The sequence below is a fragment of the Tremella mesenterica genome (assembly GCF_000271645.1).
Source record: "Tremella mesenterica DSM 1558 unplaced genomic scaffold TREMEscaffold_1, whole genome shotgun sequence".
In the NCBI taxonomy this organism is placed as follows: domain Eukaryota; kingdom Fungi; phylum Basidiomycota; class Tremellomycetes; order Tremellales; family Tremellaceae; genus Tremella; species Tremella mesenterica.
The window spans coordinates 5,399,223-5,417,251 of record NW_006711225.1 but is presented as its reverse complement, the minus strand read 5'-3'; the positions used below and the strand labels follow the sequence as shown (position 1 = coordinate 5,417,251).

General features: G+C 46.0%; 8 protein-coding genes across 8 annotated transcripts; 3 read left to right on the top strand and 5 right to left on the bottom strand.

Moving 5' to 3' along the window:
* Positions 1 to 277: 277 nt before the first annotated feature.
* TREMEDRAFT_59711 (uncharacterized protein) lies at positions 278 to 1,057 on the bottom strand (the record flags this gene model as incomplete). The annotated part of the gene is made up of 3 exons (XM_007001725.1): positions 278 to 346; positions 656 to 702; positions 796 to 1,057. The coding sequence occupies 3 exons, from the start codon at positions 1,055 to 1,057 to the stop codon at positions 278 to 280; spliced, it is 378 nt and encodes a 125-aa protein (XP_007001787.1).
* Positions 1,058 to 1,430: 373 nt separating this feature from the next.
* Positions 1,431 to 2,051, top strand: TREMEDRAFT_24730 (uncharacterized protein; the record flags this gene model as incomplete). Its single annotated transcript, XM_007000475.1, has 1 exon — positions 1,431 to 2,051. The coding sequence occupies one exon, from the start codon at positions 1,431 to 1,433 to the stop codon at positions 2,049 to 2,051; it is 621 nt and encodes a 206-aa protein (XP_007000537.1).
* Positions 2,052 to 2,345: 294 nt separating this feature from the next.
* On the bottom strand, positions 2,346 to 3,866 carry TREMEDRAFT_24986 (uncharacterized protein; the record flags this gene model as incomplete). Its single annotated transcript, XM_007000503.1, has 5 exons — positions 2,346 to 2,468; positions 2,599 to 2,740; positions 2,988 to 3,104; positions 3,261 to 3,403; positions 3,594 to 3,866. 5 exons carry the CDS (start codon positions 3,864 to 3,866, stop codon positions 2,346 to 2,348), a joined length of 798 nt encoding a protein of 265 aa, XP_007000565.1.
* A 203-nt stretch (positions 3,867 to 4,069) lies between these two features.
* Positions 4,070 to 5,542, top strand: TREMEDRAFT_42405 (uncharacterized protein; the record flags this gene model as incomplete). The annotated part of the gene is made up of 3 exons (XM_007000965.1): positions 4,070 to 4,367; positions 4,512 to 4,890; positions 5,036 to 5,542. Exons 1-3 carry the CDS (start codon positions 4,177 to 4,179, stop codon positions 5,540 to 5,542), a joined length of 1,077 nt encoding a protein of 358 aa, XP_007001027.1. The 5' UTR covers positions 4,070 to 4,176.
* Positions 5,543 to 5,726: 184 nt separating this feature from the next.
* Positions 5,727 to 6,720, bottom strand: TREMEDRAFT_37375 (uncharacterized protein). The gene is made up of 5 exons (XM_007000834.1): positions 6,703 to 6,720; positions 6,498 to 6,592; positions 6,304 to 6,378; positions 5,885 to 6,256; positions 5,727 to 5,837 (listed from the first exon to the last, which is right to left on the bottom strand). Exons 2-5 carry the CDS (start codon positions 6,585 to 6,587, stop codon positions 5,802 to 5,804), a joined length of 573 nt encoding a protein of 190 aa, XP_007000896.1. The 5' UTR covers positions 6,588 to 6,592; positions 6,703 to 6,720; the 3' UTR covers positions 5,727 to 5,801.
* Positions 6,721 to 7,256: 536 nt separating this feature from the next.
* Positions 7,257 to 8,085, top strand: TREMEDRAFT_70988 (uncharacterized protein; the record flags this gene model as incomplete). The annotated part of the gene is made up of 2 exons (XM_007002025.1): positions 7,257 to 7,330; positions 7,379 to 8,085. Coding segments are annotated over exons 1-2 (774 nt in total), but the record flags the coding sequence as incomplete, so codon positions are not given.
* Positions 8,086 to 12,027: 3,942 nt separating this feature from the next.
* On the bottom strand, positions 12,028 to 12,871 carry TREMEDRAFT_56224 (uncharacterized protein; the record flags this gene model as incomplete). The annotated part of the gene is made up of 2 exons (XM_007001035.1): positions 12,727 to 12,871; positions 12,028 to 12,668 (listed from the first exon to the last, which is right to left on the bottom strand). A coding segment is annotated over exon 2 (172 nt), but the record flags the coding sequence as incomplete, so codon positions are not given.
* Positions 12,872 to 13,040: 169 nt separating this feature from the next.
* TREMEDRAFT_42399 (uncharacterized protein) lies at positions 13,041 to 16,847 on the bottom strand (the record flags this gene model as incomplete). Its single annotated transcript, XM_007000964.1, has 15 exons — positions 13,041 to 13,630; positions 13,682 to 13,730; positions 13,772 to 13,830; positions 13,925 to 14,110; positions 14,158 to 14,266; positions 14,319 to 14,510; positions 14,551 to 14,741; positions 14,778 to 14,835; positions 14,880 to 14,947; positions 15,115 to 15,324; positions 15,370 to 15,711; positions 15,753 to 15,814; positions 16,044 to 16,200; positions 16,382 to 16,500; positions 16,676 to 16,847. The coding sequence occupies 15 exons, from the start codon at positions 16,845 to 16,847 to the stop codon at positions 13,061 to 13,063; spliced, it is 2,544 nt and encodes an 847-aa protein (XP_007001026.1). The 3' UTR covers positions 13,041 to 13,060.
* Positions 16,848 to 18,029: the final 1,182 nt, after the last annotated feature.

Sequence of the window (18,029 nt, the reverse complement as noted above, 5' to 3'; positions counted from 1 at the left end):
AACACACTGTGCGGTTCGCATGTGATGCGGCACGATCACACGGCTGATTCAAATTCTGGTTTACTCGGCTGGTCAGTCAGCAGAATTATGCAATGTCAACATCTATAAGTACAAACGTCAAATATGGTGAGTGTCCTAATTATCACCAATCAGAATGTTGCATGCCCTCTCTCGTGTGATGTAGACCATTTGTGGACCGTGCAGGGCCCTCTCTCGTCCATCAGCTTGCGTGACTCCCGCCTCCCCCCCCCTCCCCTTCCCTCCCTCAACCCGTGTATCAGATCGCCCGACGCCGAAGTCTATAGTCTCGAGTTCGTGTGGATGTAGACATTGTGCAATGGAGGCCCTTGAAGTGAGCCTCTGTAAATCCAACATGGGGTTCAGGATGCATGATATGGGAAATGAATTAGCGGAATGACTGTCGGATTATCGTGACTGTTATTGACAAAAGACGCAGTAGGTCCTTGACTACTGATGGGCAATTGATGAAGCCGTCGGTACTCGTCATCCCTCAACCCGTGAATTTCAGCGAGCTTGCTAAGAATGATGATATGAGACCGCGAATCGGTATCAGACAACAAACGTCTCAGTTTTGACTGATCCTTCGTCTGCGAAAAGTTAGCGAAAGTTGTGAGATCCTGTCTGATGAACTCACACAGACCTCACAGATTGCTACGCCGTGACTACTAGCGTCCCAACGAGCTTGACTCATTCTATTTTGTAGCTCTGTCACTATGGCAGGAACAGTCGATAATGTGAGTAGCAGCTCACGTTTTGTGTGCACGTCAGACTGACATGAATCAGTGGGGTCGTTCAGACGCTTCTGTGCCAGCTCCACACTTCCCGCATGCCGCTTGTATGAGTGCTCATATATCTCCAGGAGTTTCAAGGCTTCTTGGGCCGAAGCCGCCGGGATCGTAGAACCCGTGAGGTCCTGATATTTTTCAGTTAGATTGTCACATATACTCCCTGTAACTTTGACCGACATACATGGATACAAAGGGCCCCTAGTTTCCGTCGATCGAATCGTAGGCAGGTCGTAGTTTGTGAGGGACATATTCGAATGACGGGAGGATAACAAGAGAACGTTGAAGTATCGTATCCGTTTACTCACCACTCATCTACTTTATAGCCTGTGCAGCATGCAGCGCCTCCAACCTCCACTCCATCCGGCAGATCCCGTCGCCGTATTCCCGAAGCCGGCCGGGCCGCGGCCGGTGATCTGAACATGAGGCGATGTTTTCATGTCGAAATGGTCAAAAACTGAGACAAGGCAGCGAGAAAGCGAGTAATGTTCCCCTTAGTCACGTGACTTTCACCTCACCATCTCTGTTCACAAAGATGCAGTAGTCCCTTTCCCTTCCTTTTTTTTTCGCATACCCACCACATCGTGTCCATCATATCCCCCGTCTCCGGTCTGCGCGGGCATTATGTCATCATCGACGGCTGATATATCCACCCCGGTGGTCCGGACGACAAAGCAGACTCATCCTAATCTACCTCCGGGACTCATCCTCGGCCCCGACGGTAAACCTTGTAAAGTTTGTAATTCATGGCAAGATTGGGCGAAACTTCAAAATAACAAGAAAACAACTTCAAACTTTCCTAAACTCCCTTCTCCTTCGTCCGCCACCACTTCATCTTCTTCCACTTCTTCTTCTCCCCTAGAACATACTACCGCAAACGCGGTGGTTTACGATCGATCCGATTGTCCTCCCGACGTAGCTCAACTAGGTAGATCAACATGGACTTTTTTACATACCACAGCTGCTTATTACCCTTTGAAGGCACCTCCGGAAACACAAGATAATATGATCGCCTTGCTCAAATCTTTGTCATTTTTATATCCCTGTAGTTGGTGCGCGGATGACTTTCAAAAAGATATCAAATATAACCCACCTGATGTGTCGGGAAGAGAAGGATTGAGTAGATGGTTATGTGAGAGACATAATTCTGTCAATTTGAAATTGGGAAAGGAGAGATTTGAATGTACGAATGAAAAGTTGGATGAGAGATGGGGTGAGGGTCCGAAGAATGGGAGGTGTGATTGAGGGTGGTTCGATATCTTTCTTCTGACACGTGTACGATCATGAAGGGTGGACTTGACGTTAGATTATCCTCAGTATGACGGATGTCTAGAAGGGACAGCAGGAGATGACGGGATGGAGGAAGGAAGTATGACTTACGAGTGGGAGGATGGATTAGAGGACAGTGGATGGTGGATGGATATCGCTCGCAATTGGATACATGAGAATGGTGGGCTGGATGGTGGTGAAGAATGAAGGACAAAGACGAGGAAGTGTTAAAGAACTAGACAACTCTAGATCAACATGCATCATCATCACTCATATACCCCAATACGACATCCACACCTTCTGTTGCCAGCCCAAGAGAATCGGTAACATGTCTGTCAAGCCAAACTCTGGCCAGTGTGTCCGGACAAAATGGATTTGTGTATCCTCGCAACACTACTAGTCAACTATGCCAAACCCACTTTCGCTATCCATCTTTCCCAAAAAGGCTTCCTTCTCCCTTGATCTTCCACGATGATGAATGCGAACTGATGGATATGGAATGAGGATGAAGCGTAAAACTTACTTGCCACATCAAAAAATCACTCAGTCTCTTTACCCCAGACGTTCGGACCAATATATCCACCTTGCCATCTCCCCCTTTGTCCAGTCTAGAGATAGCTCGTGAAGTTTGTAGATTTTCAAACACCGTTTCGGTCGATACCACACTTCTCATATCAACATTTATTCACATACGTGGGGTAAAAAGGACTTACTACGGTAAGATTCCCCCTCTCATCTCCACTACTGTGTCCCTTACAGCGGTTGTGACCTCGTCTCTTGAAGTGTATGGTGATGCGACATTCAGTAACCCCCTTGACGTCAGCTTAGTTGATTCGTCGCTGGGTAAAGAAGAGTCGGTAAACCGATGTGGCAGGCAAGAAAAAAAATGGGTGGTAGAAGAAAAATACTGACCGATCATTATCAGCTGTCAACGCTTCCATCTTCCTCGCCGCTTCCCGTACATCCGCAGGTAACATATCAAGATTCCCTATGAAACGTATCTTGACGCCATATGTTTGTAGTAGGTCCCTAGTCATAAGCATTTCTTTGAAACACTCCACTACCATATCTTGGTCCAGTGATAATCTCCTCGTTCCTGACATCTGACTTCAAGTCCAATGGACTATACGCCAACCGTGTATTGCATCTTGGTGGGATGGGACACGGTAAGCGAAGACAACTCACCCATGAGTACATAATTCCATCAAACGTGATTTCGCCAGATTCATCAACGCATCAACTTCTTCTTTTGGTCTATTGAAATTTTCGATGGAAAATGCGAATATTGTCACTACGGGTATATTGAGACGAAGACATATCTCCAACACCTGCTCGTCAGTTCCACAGTCGTCAGACATTTTCTCCCCTCACATTGTCCTCTTTCAAGCCTACCCCTAGACACATGAGAGTTTAGTGGATATCAAAGTGACGAGCAGATCGAACGCCACCATCTTGAGATAAGGCAGGACACAAATGATGGAGGAGTAGTTGTGGATGAGAGACAAAGGAAGTACTGACCCTACGAAGAGAAGTGAAACCATCTGTATGTCCCTGAACGGCCCTCTTTCCTCTTCCACGAGCATATCTTCGATTCCCATCCATCACGAATCCCACATGTCGAGGTAATGGTCCGAGACTGAGGATGAAAATGAGTAAAGAAGTTAAAAATCCGTGTACTCGGTGAACCAACTCGGAGAGTCTGAGCTGGAAGAAAGAGTGTTTGCTTTCTCGTCCTAAACTTCTCTCCGAAGAGCGCGAAGTAGATTGCCCTCTGATTACACTTGATGACATGGTGATTGAATGGCGTTAAGCTCCAAGTGGTACCGTAGTTTCTGATATACTCTACGGATGTCTAGATATGGGGTGGACTTGAAACGTGGAGGGTTGAACTTTAGATAGCTTCCGTCGGAAACGACGTCACTACTATCAAATGCCACGTTTCTTTCCCTACCCATGGTCGTATTCCTCGAGCCATTTTCATTCCAATCAACATCACTTTCCATCGCTCAACGGCTCCCAAGATAAGTACGAGTATCGAAGAGAACACTGTAAGTGAGATACGACCAAAAGATCTCACAAGAATCGAATAACCAAAATCAAGATGATTCGTCGAAAAGTTTCGGCTGGGTTGCTTCGAGCTGTTTCGACACCCACCTCAACCCCTAAAGCAGGTCAACAAGCTTCTCTGGCTTCTGCCGTCTTGCTCAATAGTCAACGTAACTGGAAAGGTGAAACTGTAACAGCTTTGAAAGCAGAATTGAAACGTCGTGGATTATCTCAAGTTGGTAACAAGTAAGTTTAGAATTCTGTCTCCTCTCATTCTTTTCCGTAGAACAGTTTTCCCTTCTCCCTAGAAGGACCCTTCTCAGCGCAATGAAAGTAAACCCTAGTGTGAGGTAGATGGGCAGTTACAAACGATCCTTTCCTAATAATCAGAACCGCCCTCATTGCACGACTTCAATCAGCTGAAATATCTTCTATGCTTCCTCCCGTCCCTACCCTCTCAGGATTGACAACTCGCTCTGTTCCTTCCACCCCAACCAAATCTCGTACACTCTCAACCACCTCTTCTCGTAAAGCACCCCCTGTCCCACCCCTCCCGCGTCCCACTCAACCGAAATCAGACGAACACGTTTCGTCTACGGGACCTGCTATTGAGAGTCAGCGTAGTGAAGCGACCAAAGTGGAGGAAATCAAACCTGAGAGAGTGGGGGCAGCTCCAGGTCTCCCAGCTACAGCTGCGAAGGGAGGATCGAAAGGTCTTGATGTTTATATACCAACGGCGAAGGAGGATGAGGTAGCAGAACAGATCATTGTGAGTTTTTCTCCTAATTCTCAGCAGCGAGATGTGATCGGATTCACAAAGTGATCATTCACGCGCATCAGGTCGACAAGCAAGGATGGTCGAATCCTGCATGATATGTTTGAAGAGTTGTGATTAAGGAAATGCTCATGGGTAGCCGCTCATGCCGGACAACTTCCGTACTTCTCCACCTCCGCCAGCGCTCTCTGAAGCCGACGCCATGCCTAAAGTCTCCACAGCAGCTTCGACCTCCACTCATCCATCTGCACCCGTACATGCAATGCAGGAGATCACCGATATTCCCCCCATCAAGTCTGCTCAGAAGTTCGACATCCCTCTTGCCGACATATTCAACAATGTCATTTCCGCCCCTGCCCAGGCGTGGAAGGCCACCGGATTGTCTCTTCCCGAGATCGGCCTTCCAGAGGGTCAGGGTAAAGGAGATAAATACGAAAAGGCTGAGCGACCGTTGGACGAAGAAGAAAGAAAGGGGCTGAGGTACGTAGGCGCTCTGATAGGGTCATTGGCATTCGTGGGTTTCGTATCGCGCAAAGCGTCCACGAAGTCAAAGAAGGATAACAGCGGGGCTGTTGGTTACGGGGATCAGACGTGGTCAAAGGCTAGTGGAGCTCAGGTGGTTGGACATGGAGCCAGGAAAGTCTAGAGGAATGATTATTGAACGTAAATTCGTATGCACAACAATCACTGATTAGTTCATGATACCTCAAACTAATTGTAAATACGACGAGGTGTAGTTTTCCCTCAACCCAATCGCGACACGATGTCACTTAAAGATCGAGAGAATATGGATAAGAATGCTTCTCAACATGCAGCCCGGGGCAAGAGATGTGTGAAAGTGAAAATCTGCATGAACATTCCATGGTACATAGACCCAATCATGATCAAGTAGAAAGTCAGATCGTCTACTTGTGAGTGGACTTGATCTTGAAACCCTTGGACTAAGTATAATCAGCGTTTGATGTCTGCTCAACGACGATGAACTTACGGATCTCCTTCCTCGAGCTTTCTCGAATTTACGTCCTTTACTCTGGACGTAGGGCTTACCACCTTTGAGAGGTCCACCAAAGTGTTTGACAGCTTCACGAACGTTCCTCTTTCCCCTCAACAAGACAGTGTTGCTACCAGTGGGGGCACGAAGGGCCAGTTGGTCGAAGGTGAGACATTCACCACCAGCAGCGACAATACGTTCGCGAGCAGAGGTAGAGAAACGTAGTGCGGCGACGGAGAGTTTGGGCACTTCGGGAAGACGTTCGTCGTCGAGGACAGTGCCAACAATTACCACGATTTTAGAGCCGTCGGAGTTGGAGTTTTTCGTTTCTTTGACGATGCGAGAAATGGAGAGAGGAGGACGGTTGATCTAACTCCGTCAACTCCTCAAAAGTCCTGATAACGTGAGTAGCTCACCTTGCTCATATAAAGTCGCTTGAGGACAACACGGTTGAAACGGGAGTCGGTCCTACGAGCGAGGAAACGGTAGAGCTAACTCAGTCAGCACGATACCTTCTACTTCATCACCCGTGAACTACTTCCGTCCACGCCTGTCCTCCTGACTACACCTCACAACGTAGCATACGCTCGCAGAGACAAAGACACCTCACCTTGACCAACAAAAGAAGGTAAGCATCCTCCGATTTGGGAGCTTGACGATGTCCCGATCTGACGTGGTGATGGCGGAGATCGATACCCATTTTGACTGTTGGTGGGATTCACGGATGTAACGATACAAGTGAAGAGAGGGACAGAAGGAGAGAGGAAGAAGCAGATGTTAGCGCAATACTCCTAACAGGTGATAGCAACACTCACTCGTTCTCTCAGTGCTTGAAGGTTGAAGAGGAGCTCGTTGACCGTTCAGGAAGAGGCAAGTCAAACCTGAGCGTGGCACCATCGGAGTTTCGGTGTTAACATGTGTCTACCTTAACGCCGACAAGAGCGTTGTGCACCCGCGCGACTGACTTCTTCCGGTGGTCGTGAAGATCCGTCGTAATACTCGATCCGTCAACTCTTCCCCTTTGCACCCTCACCTATGCGCCTATGCATCTGTCAACAATGACCTTTCATACTCCTCGCTGTGTCCCATCTTCGTCTTCTGCCCACGATATCACTGTTCATGAGGCAGATGTGAGGTCAAGGTTGGCCGTTCTTCCTCGATCGCCTTTGAACTCCTTTGTGATCCAAGGTGGAAAGAGGAGATTTGCCACCCTATCAGTTGATCCAACTTCTACACCTTGTTGTGAATCACTCCTCTTCCGGATGGTATTCTTTCCGCCCTTTGTCACCTTCCTCGTCCAATCTACCAGTCTCTTCCCGCACTTGTCCACAGTCTTCACAAACATCACCCTCGTTAATCCCCTGACCTCCTGACGATGATCTTCCTACTTGTCGGGGCTGCCTCAGTCCCTGGTACCAGAGCGGTCTATACGATGATACCCCGGTAAGTCAACCATTCCAAGTAGGCCTATAGATTGCACTGACAGGGCAGATGGGGTCATGCAACCACATTCATTCCGTCTCCTCCGACACTTCTCATACAAGGGGGTAAGACGGACCCTACAGGGGATTATACCTACACCTCAGCTCCCAATTCGGCGGACGTTATCGTACTTCCTCTTTCCGATACTTTTTCAACTTCCTCTGCACCTTTCAACCTCGTCTCCTCCTCAACAGCTCCTACATATGCCTGGCACTGTCTCTCACCACTACAACAGACTAGCGGACAATGGTCCTTGCTCAGCTTTGGCGGAGATGGAGGACCAACTGAAGCCGTTCAAACGCTCTCAGACTCTGCATGGCAACTTTCGATACCTTCGGATTTCTCCTCACTTTCGGCAACCCATGAAAGCGCTGGATGGGGAGGACAACCTCAAAGAAGAATATACCATTCTTGTGCCGCTACACAACAAGGGGGTAAAGTGTACATCACTGGTGGAATGAGGGACGACGGTTCCGGAATGACCTTCGCGGACACATTCGTCTTTGACCCATCTTCCTCTACCTTCAACTCATTTCCTGGTCTACCGCAAGGGCTATTCCATCATGTATCCGCCCTCATGCCCAATGGAACCCTCGTTGTCTTGGGCGGCACATATACCTCTACTCAGACCAGCAACCCTACCCTCCTTCCTCTGACGACCATATATGTATTGGACACCACCGCGCCGAGTCCTGTATGGGACTCTCGATCATTGAGTGGCACCGTGCCATCCGGAAGACGAGGAGCCAGTGGAGCATTAGTGGACAATGGGGAGAAACTGTACATATTTGGTGGAGCCGATGCAGCTCTGAATGAGGTATTGAGCGATGCCTGGACACTGGACCTCACGAGCTTGCAGTGGACCCAAATATCAAGCTCTGGCGCAGGTGGGTCATGCTGAATCTTTATGGACAGCTGCTGATGCCAGGGCCATCCGGGCGATATGACCATTCGACAGTCGCTGTTGGCGGCGATCAAGTAGCCATCTTTGGAGGTTGGTCATCTTCGTTGGCTGATACTTGGAGACTGATTTTCAGGCTATGGATCTGAGGGACCTGCCGATACCGCTTTATACATCTTCAATACCGCGTCCGGTGTATGGCAATCCAACTTTGCGTTATCAACCTCTTCCAACACTCCAGGTTCCAATGGTGACTCCGCCTCAGCCAAACAGCCCACACCTACTGCCAATGTCTCAACATCGCCCAACTCTGCCGGTTCTAACAAAACCCCAGTGGATACCAAGACGAGTGATCAGATAACGAAAGGTGGTTCCGGTCAGCTGATTTTGTTGTCTTTGGAGATGCAGCTGAATTACAGTGATAGATACTCAAGGGACGGCAACCTCTAGCACCACACCCTCAGATGGAAATCACTCGGGTCATTCCTCCCTCAACACATCAGACAAGATCGCTATAGCTATCGGTATCATCGCGGCCCTCCTAGCCGCTATAGCCCTCTTCTTCATTTTCCGTCGTCGTCATCGTAAACGCATAGCGAGACAAAATGACTTTGTCCGAACTTTCCTCAGTAGTCAACCATCGAGCGGGTCCGTCCGACCTTATGGTACTCGCGAGAAAGGAGGACCGGGATTGTTAGACGATGAGAAACTTTCTCCTTCATCACCCGACAGATCTGATCTCGCCGGACTGGGTATGGGTGTCGTCAATGCTAGAATGAGACAATTATCAAGTATATTCGGTTATCCACATAGTCAACGAGATGCCTATGCTGAAGTACCCGACAATGTCCCGGAAACAAGTATGTTGGGTCGTATGCCTACCAAAAAAGTTGGTGAGGGTATACGTCTTATCGGACCTCGAGAACCTCGTACATCTTCTCAACTTTTTCCCTCCCGTTTAAGCGGTCCATCAAAACAACGCGCTTCAATGCCTGCTATTAAAGAACCTCGAATCGACATGCTTCATGATGAAGATCGACCTGCTTCTTGGCAAGTACCGACAAGTCCATCCAAATGGAAATCAGCTTCTAGTCTCTTATCGATCGAAACGGATGAAGAAGATGACGGAGATCCATTCGAAGATATCTCACCTCCTAAACTTATTCCAGGTGGTCCTGTTCCTACACCTAGAGGATCAGTGTTATATTTTCAAAACCCTTTCAACGACAATAGTATCTCGGAAAACGAACCTGGGTCTCGTCCCATGTCTCCTGAATGGCGTTTACCAGAAGTTGATTCTGAACCTTTGGATTTAAATCTTCTCACAGCTCCAATTGGATCATATTCTGATGGATCACTTCCTTCCAATCGATCAAGATATTCGGCTCTCATGTCAGACGCAGAAGAAGGTACAATACATCATGCTGCTGTTATCTCTAGAGGAAACGCACGTATAGTATCACCTTCACCACCTGAAATACCTTATCAACCAGTGAAAAGAACGGAATCTTTCTTCAGACGTATGGCAGCAGGAGGTATAACATCTTTATTACCTTCCAAACCTATCAAAAGAAACACTCTCGAAATACGTGATCCAGCACCGGAACCAAGTCTGTGGCCAGTACTATCACATGACATTCCTATTCCTGATTCGGCTCAAATTGAACAAAATCATAATCGAATATATCCACCTTCAAGTTTCTCTTTAGCTCTTCCACATGATGAGACGGATATGAACCACGGAAAAGGTCCTAGTCTCAGTAGTGTCCATTCAGCAAGATCGATGAGAGATATGGTAGTGGTCAGACGTGAAGCTAGTTCAAGTGAAGGGACAGAAGCTGTGATAGAAATGACTTCACCAGCAATGACGGAAGAAACATCTAGACAAATTACCTTCACACCACCTTTTTCATCTCATGACGTTCGTTCACCTGTAGAACTCTCTTCATCCCCTATTCAGTTCGATGTCGAACAAGAAGATTTCAAACGAATAGAAAACAGATCACCTATGAAAAGTATGATGAGATCGAAAACACCCCCAGGTGCCCCAGAATCACCCGGATCGACAAGCTCACCCAACAAACGATACTCGGTATCAGGAACAAATCCTGTCGTTTTACCCGGTACGAGAAGACCAGTTAGGGAGGTGGTGAATTCTATCAATAAAAGAGCCGGATCAACTCCGACTCCCGTAGCTCTCTTTTCACCAGTATCAACTTATTCCACACCATCTTCTCCTTCCAAACCCACTGGAACTGGCGTATCAGGTCCAAGAACGACACGTACGACATACGAAGCTGTGAAAAGAGTTCCTTTAACAGTTGCCAACCCCGATAAATGTGTTGGAAATTGATGATTGGGTGATCCTTCGTATCTCTAATTATTGAGGTGTTTTGAGTAGGTGGGATGGAAGGGAGACAAGGGCATTGGTGACTTATCTTGTAACGATGTGCATGTGATGTATCAGGTAATGTAGGTGATGCAACCTCATTATGCTATATAATAAACATGCAGTACAACACAACATCCTTGATGACTATTCCGATGGCATGGTGATAGCTCTCAACCTTTCACTCAACTCTCTATCTTCCGTACTACCCCTACGTCCTCTCGGCCTCACAAGCAAAGGTGATGCAGGTCGAGATATGGTTGGTGATGGAGAAACAGGTCTAGAAGTAGGATGAAAACCTTGTGTCCTATCTGTTTTCCTAGGTGACTGTCTGACCGTACTTTTCCTTCCAAAATCTAATACTTCCTCCTCCTCTTCGTCTTCCTTCCAACGACGTTGGACAACTTTCCATTCTTCCGCCCTTCTTTTGGCTTGTGGAGTAGAATCGGGTGATGAACCCCATACTGCTACACCAACAGTATTATCGGAGAAGACAGAAGGGGAAGGAAGAACAACTTCATCCATCCTTTCCACTCTGACAATTTCATCTTTCTCCGGAGGGGAAGAAGTGAAGACTAATTTGATATTTTTCGAAACGTAATATGACTTTTCTTCTTTTTTCTCTTCCTTCTTTCCCTTCATACACCCTTTGCAATGTTTGCTTTGTCGAATAGGTATGGCCTTAGATATTTCGGGTCTTATGCCATTCTCCGTAATCCAACTATCCGCTGTGACGTCCGCTTGTTCGCTTCCCTCCGAGTGTGATGAGTGATTTGATTTACGTGAAGAAGTATGTTTTGAAGGTGAACGAGAGGGAAGACAGACGAATTGCAATTGACAAGCATATCTCAAACTCTCTCCTGAAATCCCAGGTGAGGTGGAAGATCTCGAAGGGAAAGATGATGAGGGAGAAGACGAAACAGCTGGAGAAGGGGAAGAAACGTAAGTACGTTCTCTTGCTAATAATCTACCACCAATGGGTAACCCACGAAGATCATAAGGTATCAAAAAAACTTTGATAGCTGCTTTACTTGATTTCACTAGGATTTGTAATTGACCAACTGGGGCGACTGTGTATCCTGGGTAATCGGGTATTTTCCCTTTCTTCTCTTTCACTACACCTGACAAATGTCTTCCTATATCAAGATGAGTCGAGTCCATCGGAGGTGTCATAATGCCTGTCTGATGTGTTGGGTATCGTGTCGGAGGAGTAAAATGATGAACAGGCGTCATAACTGTTCGGTGTGGTTGGTGAGAAGTGTGTGAATCGAGGGGAGGTGTCATGATAGTTGACGGATAGAGAGTTGAGGTGGGTTTGGGGATTGGAGAAGTCAAAGCATTCACTTGTGAATTATAGGAAGAAGAATTCGAAGGTATGGTATACGTCGTAAAGTAATATTGTTCCAAATCAACATTTGCTACCCAAGGTGTTCCTCTACCTTTTTCTTCCAAATCATAATAAGTCGCACTAAAAGGTATTTTTATATGTTCAGGTCCTCTAAGATCAGGAGGACAACTTCTACCTTTACCCAAAGAACCGATATGTAGTGTGAAACCTCCATCTGGAGAATGAGGTTGAGCTAAAGACATACGGGAGTGTAGTAAAGAAAGAGGAAAAGAACCTGCTAAAGGGTGAGAACGAGATAGTGAAAGTGGAGGAGAAGGTGTTTGATTTGAATCTTTCGATAAATTGGAATTTATGTTTCTTGATGAAGAAGGAGTGGGAATCGTCCTTGATGAAAATGAAATGGGTCTCATATTTGATGGACTAAGTCGGAAGTTGGAGGAATCAGGTGAGTTGCTTGTGACGGAACTATATGGAGAAGAGGAAGAAAGTGGTGAAAGTGGTGAAGAGGGATATAGAGGATGTGGGATGACATAGTTTGAGCGAGGGATAGGATGTGGAGCAGTACGATTATTTATATGATTTCCCGACGAAGATGTTGGGGAAGGTGTACGAGGTGGATAGAGAGGTGGGTTGGATAAAGGAGATGAACGAAGTGGAGAAGCTATTGATCAGTATTGGTTTTGATAAGGTTAAGGAGATTTGATTGAGATGGGACTCACGACTGAGGTAAGAAGAATTGGGAGACGATGGTGAGGGTATGGTATAAGTCATGATTGTATTTTCATGTCAATATTGGCGACACAAGTGTGAAGATAAATACAGAAAGAGAGCGCTGTTGAGTTATTCGAGTAAACTTAAGGGGTTTATAACCAGAAGAGTATGTAAGAGAAGGGCATTCAAGTAGTGCGACATCACAAAGCAATACGATTCTTTCCGAGTCGAAGTATTGTGGAGCCCCATTCTATTCACACAACAAAGTCATTATATGACGTGTTATGATGCTACAATGCTGCATGCTTACTGGGGTGACATCCCCAGGAGGCAAGAGATGCATCAAGCAGATCCATCACCCAAATATCTAACTTTTACTTCCCTTCCATTCAAACCAGTAGCGCAAATCACCCTTTCATCACCTGGGAAAACATCTAAAGCTTGATCACTCCATCTCACTTCTTCCCCATTCACATCGAAGATCAACCCTTTGACCGGTTTCTCACATTTCACATTTACCTTCTCACCTTCCACTCGAACTTCCAATATTGGATCAGGGAAAGAAAGATATTTATAAGGTTCGGGCCAATACGAGTATCTCGCTATGATACCAGTCTCATCTTGGATGGTCGCGTGGAGAACGATAGGAAGAGGAATTTGCGCTCTTGAGGTTCTTACTGGTTGACCTGGGATTTCACCAGTCCATATCTCGGTCGAACTATTAGGAAGGAGAGTGATATCCCAAGATATTTTGGCCACGGGTCCGGAATTCAAATCGAAAGCTGATAGTTCCACGTGAACGGGTTTGGGGGAAAGAGTAGAATTACAACCCCACAATTCGACCTGAGATCGGATAGTCAAGAAAGCATCGGTCGTTGGATCCCGAGGAACTTCGATATCTGATCTTGACATCTGACAATCATCAATGATCAAAATGCACACATGGAAAAGAAAGACGCTCACTCCTATTGTGTACGCCTGAAGTTCGCGCTTGATGGCGAAGTATGCTGGTCTGGCAATTAGCAAGCGGATTAGGGAGAATGGAGGACTCACTTGGGTCGAAGGTAGTAGTCGACGATAGCCCATGAGACACATGGCCAACAGTCATTCAGCTAATTATCAGCATTTGGTATGAAGATCTACTATGACCCAGGATCGTCACGACTAGATCGAGATAGGTACCAAGAGGAAGGGAAACGAACTCACCTGCCAGACCAACGCACCCGCGGTGTACTCTCTACCTTTTCCTCTCCACCTTCGACGCCAAGTCCGATAAGCAGCACCGAGACATTCAGCCTGCATCAATTGTGTATAATACACATAACTGGGCATGTCGAAAGCATGTCGGAAATTCTCCATGAGATAAAGTTCGAGTCTCCTCTCAAATCCAGTCTCACCGTCAGCTCCCACTCGCACTTGCAATAGAAGATTACACCCACCGCCTTGTTATGTTGGACTGATATTCTTGATTGTGGGAACAATTGAGATTTGTCATCTGACCATTGTTTGATGGTCCGTAAATCGGGATAGCCCTCCATCCCGAATTCGCTAAGATCCGTCAGTACGAGTACTGAGCCATGTGGGTTCAATTGGGACTAACGAAATAAAACGACCTGCTAATTTATCCCAGTTGCTCCAAGGTTCTTGAGTCCCATGCCAGACGTCCCATTGATGTATGTCCCCAACAGTTTGATCTCTAGTGTTTTTGCCTCCGTAAGGGGAAGAACGCCAATAAAAAATACTCGAATGTGCTTTGACTACCTCAGGTAATAAGATTTCATAGATGTGCCGACTGAAGATTAGTCCATGTCTATGAGCCTGGGATGACTCACGCAGGGAACTTGGAATTCATATAATCTCCAGACTCATCTTTATAATCGATTACACCCTCAGCTTCTGCAAGTAGATAATCCTCGTTGTTTCCAGCGAACATCACCACGCTCGGATGATCGCGAAGACGTTTGACAACGGCCTCGGCTTCACGTTTGACATTGGCATTGAAAGAGGGTGTAGAAGGATACTGCTGCTCAGTTGGAAGATCTGATTGAAACTAACTCACAAGTCCACAAGCGAACATGAAGTCCTGCCATACCAAAACACCCAATTCGTCACACGCACTATCGTCAGTGTCTCTCGACTGGCAAATATTTAGTGAACTCACTCGTACAGTGCTTGATCCTCATAAACTCCACCTCCCCATACTCGAAGCATGTTCTGGTTTCCATCGACCTAGTATTTAGTATGAGTTTGCTTCGCCTGCCACAACGACATGAATCCATCTTAGTCAAAGCTGGATAGAGACCGGAGACATTCAGCCTTCAAACAGTACTGCCCGACATATCCAGCCGTCCGTCAATCAAGACTGAGAATGGTCAAGGGGGGCAAGGAGGACATACCATCATCTTGGTCCAAGCATAATACCTCTCCTTCGTCATCTCCGTTAGGAAGCTATCGGCAGGTATCCAATTACTCCCTCCACAGAATATCCTCACACCGTTCACCTCAAACAAGAATGAACTCCCCTCTTCATTTTCCAAAGGTTCTTGAACCAATTTCACATATCTGAATCCCACTCTAGTAATTTTCTGAGCCAGAACCTCATTATCCTATCATCAGCTGAGTAAAACTCAAACTCATATTTGCAAGCTCACCTTGCTTAACAGCTTTGTCTCAAGTTCATACAATGTCTGAGAACCGTAATTGATAGGCCACCACGCTTCCACCTCGTCATTGCTGAATTTCCATTTCAACTCCTCATCGACCAGCAGAGTATCGTCCTTGATGACCTTCTTATCGAGAGTACGAAGAGTGTATCCTATACGATGACTCGAGGTGGAAGGGAGTGAAGGGGATACTGTAGCTTTTGCGGAGAGAGTGGCAACGTTGTATTGTGGTCCTATGAGATCTGCAACTACTTTCACTTCTTCCAGTCGATATGAATGAGTTTCCAGCTTGATAGATCTCCATGGTCCAGTTGTTAAAAGTTTGGGACCCTAATTGTTAGCTCAAACTAGTTGGAGAGACTGAAGCTGACCCAATCCCATCCCCAGTGATACTGGGCTTTACGTGAGTGTAATCGACAAGAATCGCCATTCCCTTTTTGTCAGCAGAGTTTTATGCGGGATCACTATTCAAATGACACGAGGACGTTCATGTCCAACATGTAGGTATAACCCTTCATTCCTACTCAATGGATGGCCGCTGTATCACATCCTCTGAATGAACCCCCGAGTGACATGGCCAAGATAACTCCACTGTCAGAGGATGAAATGTACAAGAAGCAGAAACGGCTTCTTTGAAGGGATGAGCCGAGGTTACTCACAACATTTTGATGATCCCCCATTAGCCTTCTCACGATCTTTCGCTTCCAACCATGGTGATCGGAAATGGAGTAACAATTCGTTCTCCCCTTCATGGAGGTTGGGACATGAAAAACGATGAGGGATGAACATATTATCTGTAAACCCAATTTTCTGGTCGTTCTACTTTTTAGCATCGTTACCGTCTCATCCAGTCGAATGCGCCCTCAGACCAACTTCATAGGGTAGCCAACACGAAGGATCCAGAACAGTATTTCATCATGTAAGTCATATTGGGATTGATCGTGAAGAGCGAGAAGAACGGTGAGCATGAAGAGTAAAGAGGAAAAAGATATGAACTTACCAAATATATATCACAATAAGTATCCAAACCTTCAAATACCAAATCCGCATGATCTTCTTCCAATTGTGTAGATGAGACCGAGAAAGTAGTACGAAACTTCCAATCTGCTTCTCCTATCCCTAAGTTACTCATCAGTTTGACTCACTACGAATACCCAACTTTCTTCAACACCACGTATATGAGCTCACTTCTTTTCATCATTGAAAGTCTATTCATCATTGAGGCAATGACTGGACTTGTCAAGGATAAAAACAAGAAATGAGGAAATGATAACAGATGGAGAAGAAGACAAACATTGTACATCCCACTCGTTGAGATCTTTGAAAGGATCAAGTATCTTTCCTTCTTCCCTCAATTCCACATGGATACAAGTTGGGAATTTGGAGCATTTCTTCCATTCTTCTTTTAGGTCGGGAAAGGTTGATGAGGTCGTTTGAGTGTATTCCCAATTGTCAACGAGTAGCATGATTAGTTTCTGGAGATAGTATCAGAAGAAGTGGAATGTTTGATATGTTGATACATTTGGTGAATTATGATCTGTGCCAGGTGAGCCGTTTGCCCGGATTTCCCCGCTTTAATGCCGCGATAAGATAAGTAGATGCATACACTATGGAACGCGGAAAGGGCCATTATATGGCGGGCCCGTCCGGACGCGGACGGACGCATCAGCCAAAATTTGCCACCGCGCGGACTGGGTCCGTCCGGCCAAAACTGCCACTTTGGGCAATCATCCCGCGCCTCAGAGATTGAATCCTAATGCATCCGCCTGCAATTCCTAATGCCATTAGAAAGGCTATGTCGTATAACTGCAGTTATACTCTTAAACACAGCCAATTATACCTTAGTTATACGACATGAGCTTTCTAATGCATTAGTAGTTGTCTCATTGCCAAAAGAATTGCAGCTTGAGTCGTTTTAACTCTCTTCATCATCTTCATACTCATCGTTGCTTTTAGTAGTTTATTAACTCTTTTATATACACCAATATGCCTCGTCATGCCAAACAAAACCCAAACTTGACTACAAGCACTCCTTATATTACGCCTCAAGCCAGGAACGCTGTTGATGGAACGGTTGATCTGGAACAATACAACTTGTCCGCAAACAGCATTAAACAGTACAAAAGCCGACAAAAAAAGTGGTTTACATGGGTAAAAAGCAAGCCTTGGCTAACAGAGTGAGTAAAGGACCCACTTCTGCCAACTTCTGCTCATTTTTGCTCATTTTTGCTCGCTTTTGCTCATTATTGCTAAAGATAGCATACTTTGTGACGCTCGTGCGTGATGTGCAAAGGAAGGGTGTGTTTGACTCATCAATAACTGTGTGCTAACGTATAGAGCTACTGTTACCCCACAATTGGCTTTATTGTTTTTATATGAAGTTATTTTGACGGCTCCGAGGCAAAAAAAACTCCAAAAGCTTAGCGATAGCTGAGGAAGAAGATGATACGTTTGAAGATGTAGATATGAGCAGTATTGATAGTACTTTGGCGGAAGATCCTTCTCAATATTCTGACGAAACGGAACAACAGCGTCTTGTACAAACGCAGGCCGAAATAGACCACCTTTTGCTGTCAAGACCAGGCCCTTCTTCAAGTAATCGTGGTCGTGCAAAATCTAGTAAGCTTTTGATTTAATTTTTAGTATTG

What these genes read in the sequence shown, in the direction of transcription:
- TREMEDRAFT_37375 (XM_007000834.1), bottom strand. Translation starts at nt 6,587, where the DNA reads ATGGGTATCGATCTCCGCCATCACCACGTCAGATCGGGACATCGTCAA. An exon ending in ACCTTCTTTTGTTGGTCAAG is followed by an intron (nt 6,379 to 6,497) that starts GTGAGGTGTCTT and finishes TGACTGAGTTAG; the next exon opens with CTCTACCGTTTCCTCGCTCG. An exon ending in AGCGACTTTATATGAGCAAG is followed by an intron (nt 6,257 to 6,303) that starts GTGAGCTACTCA and finishes TGACGGAGTTAG; the next exon opens with ATCAACCGTCCTCCTCTCTC.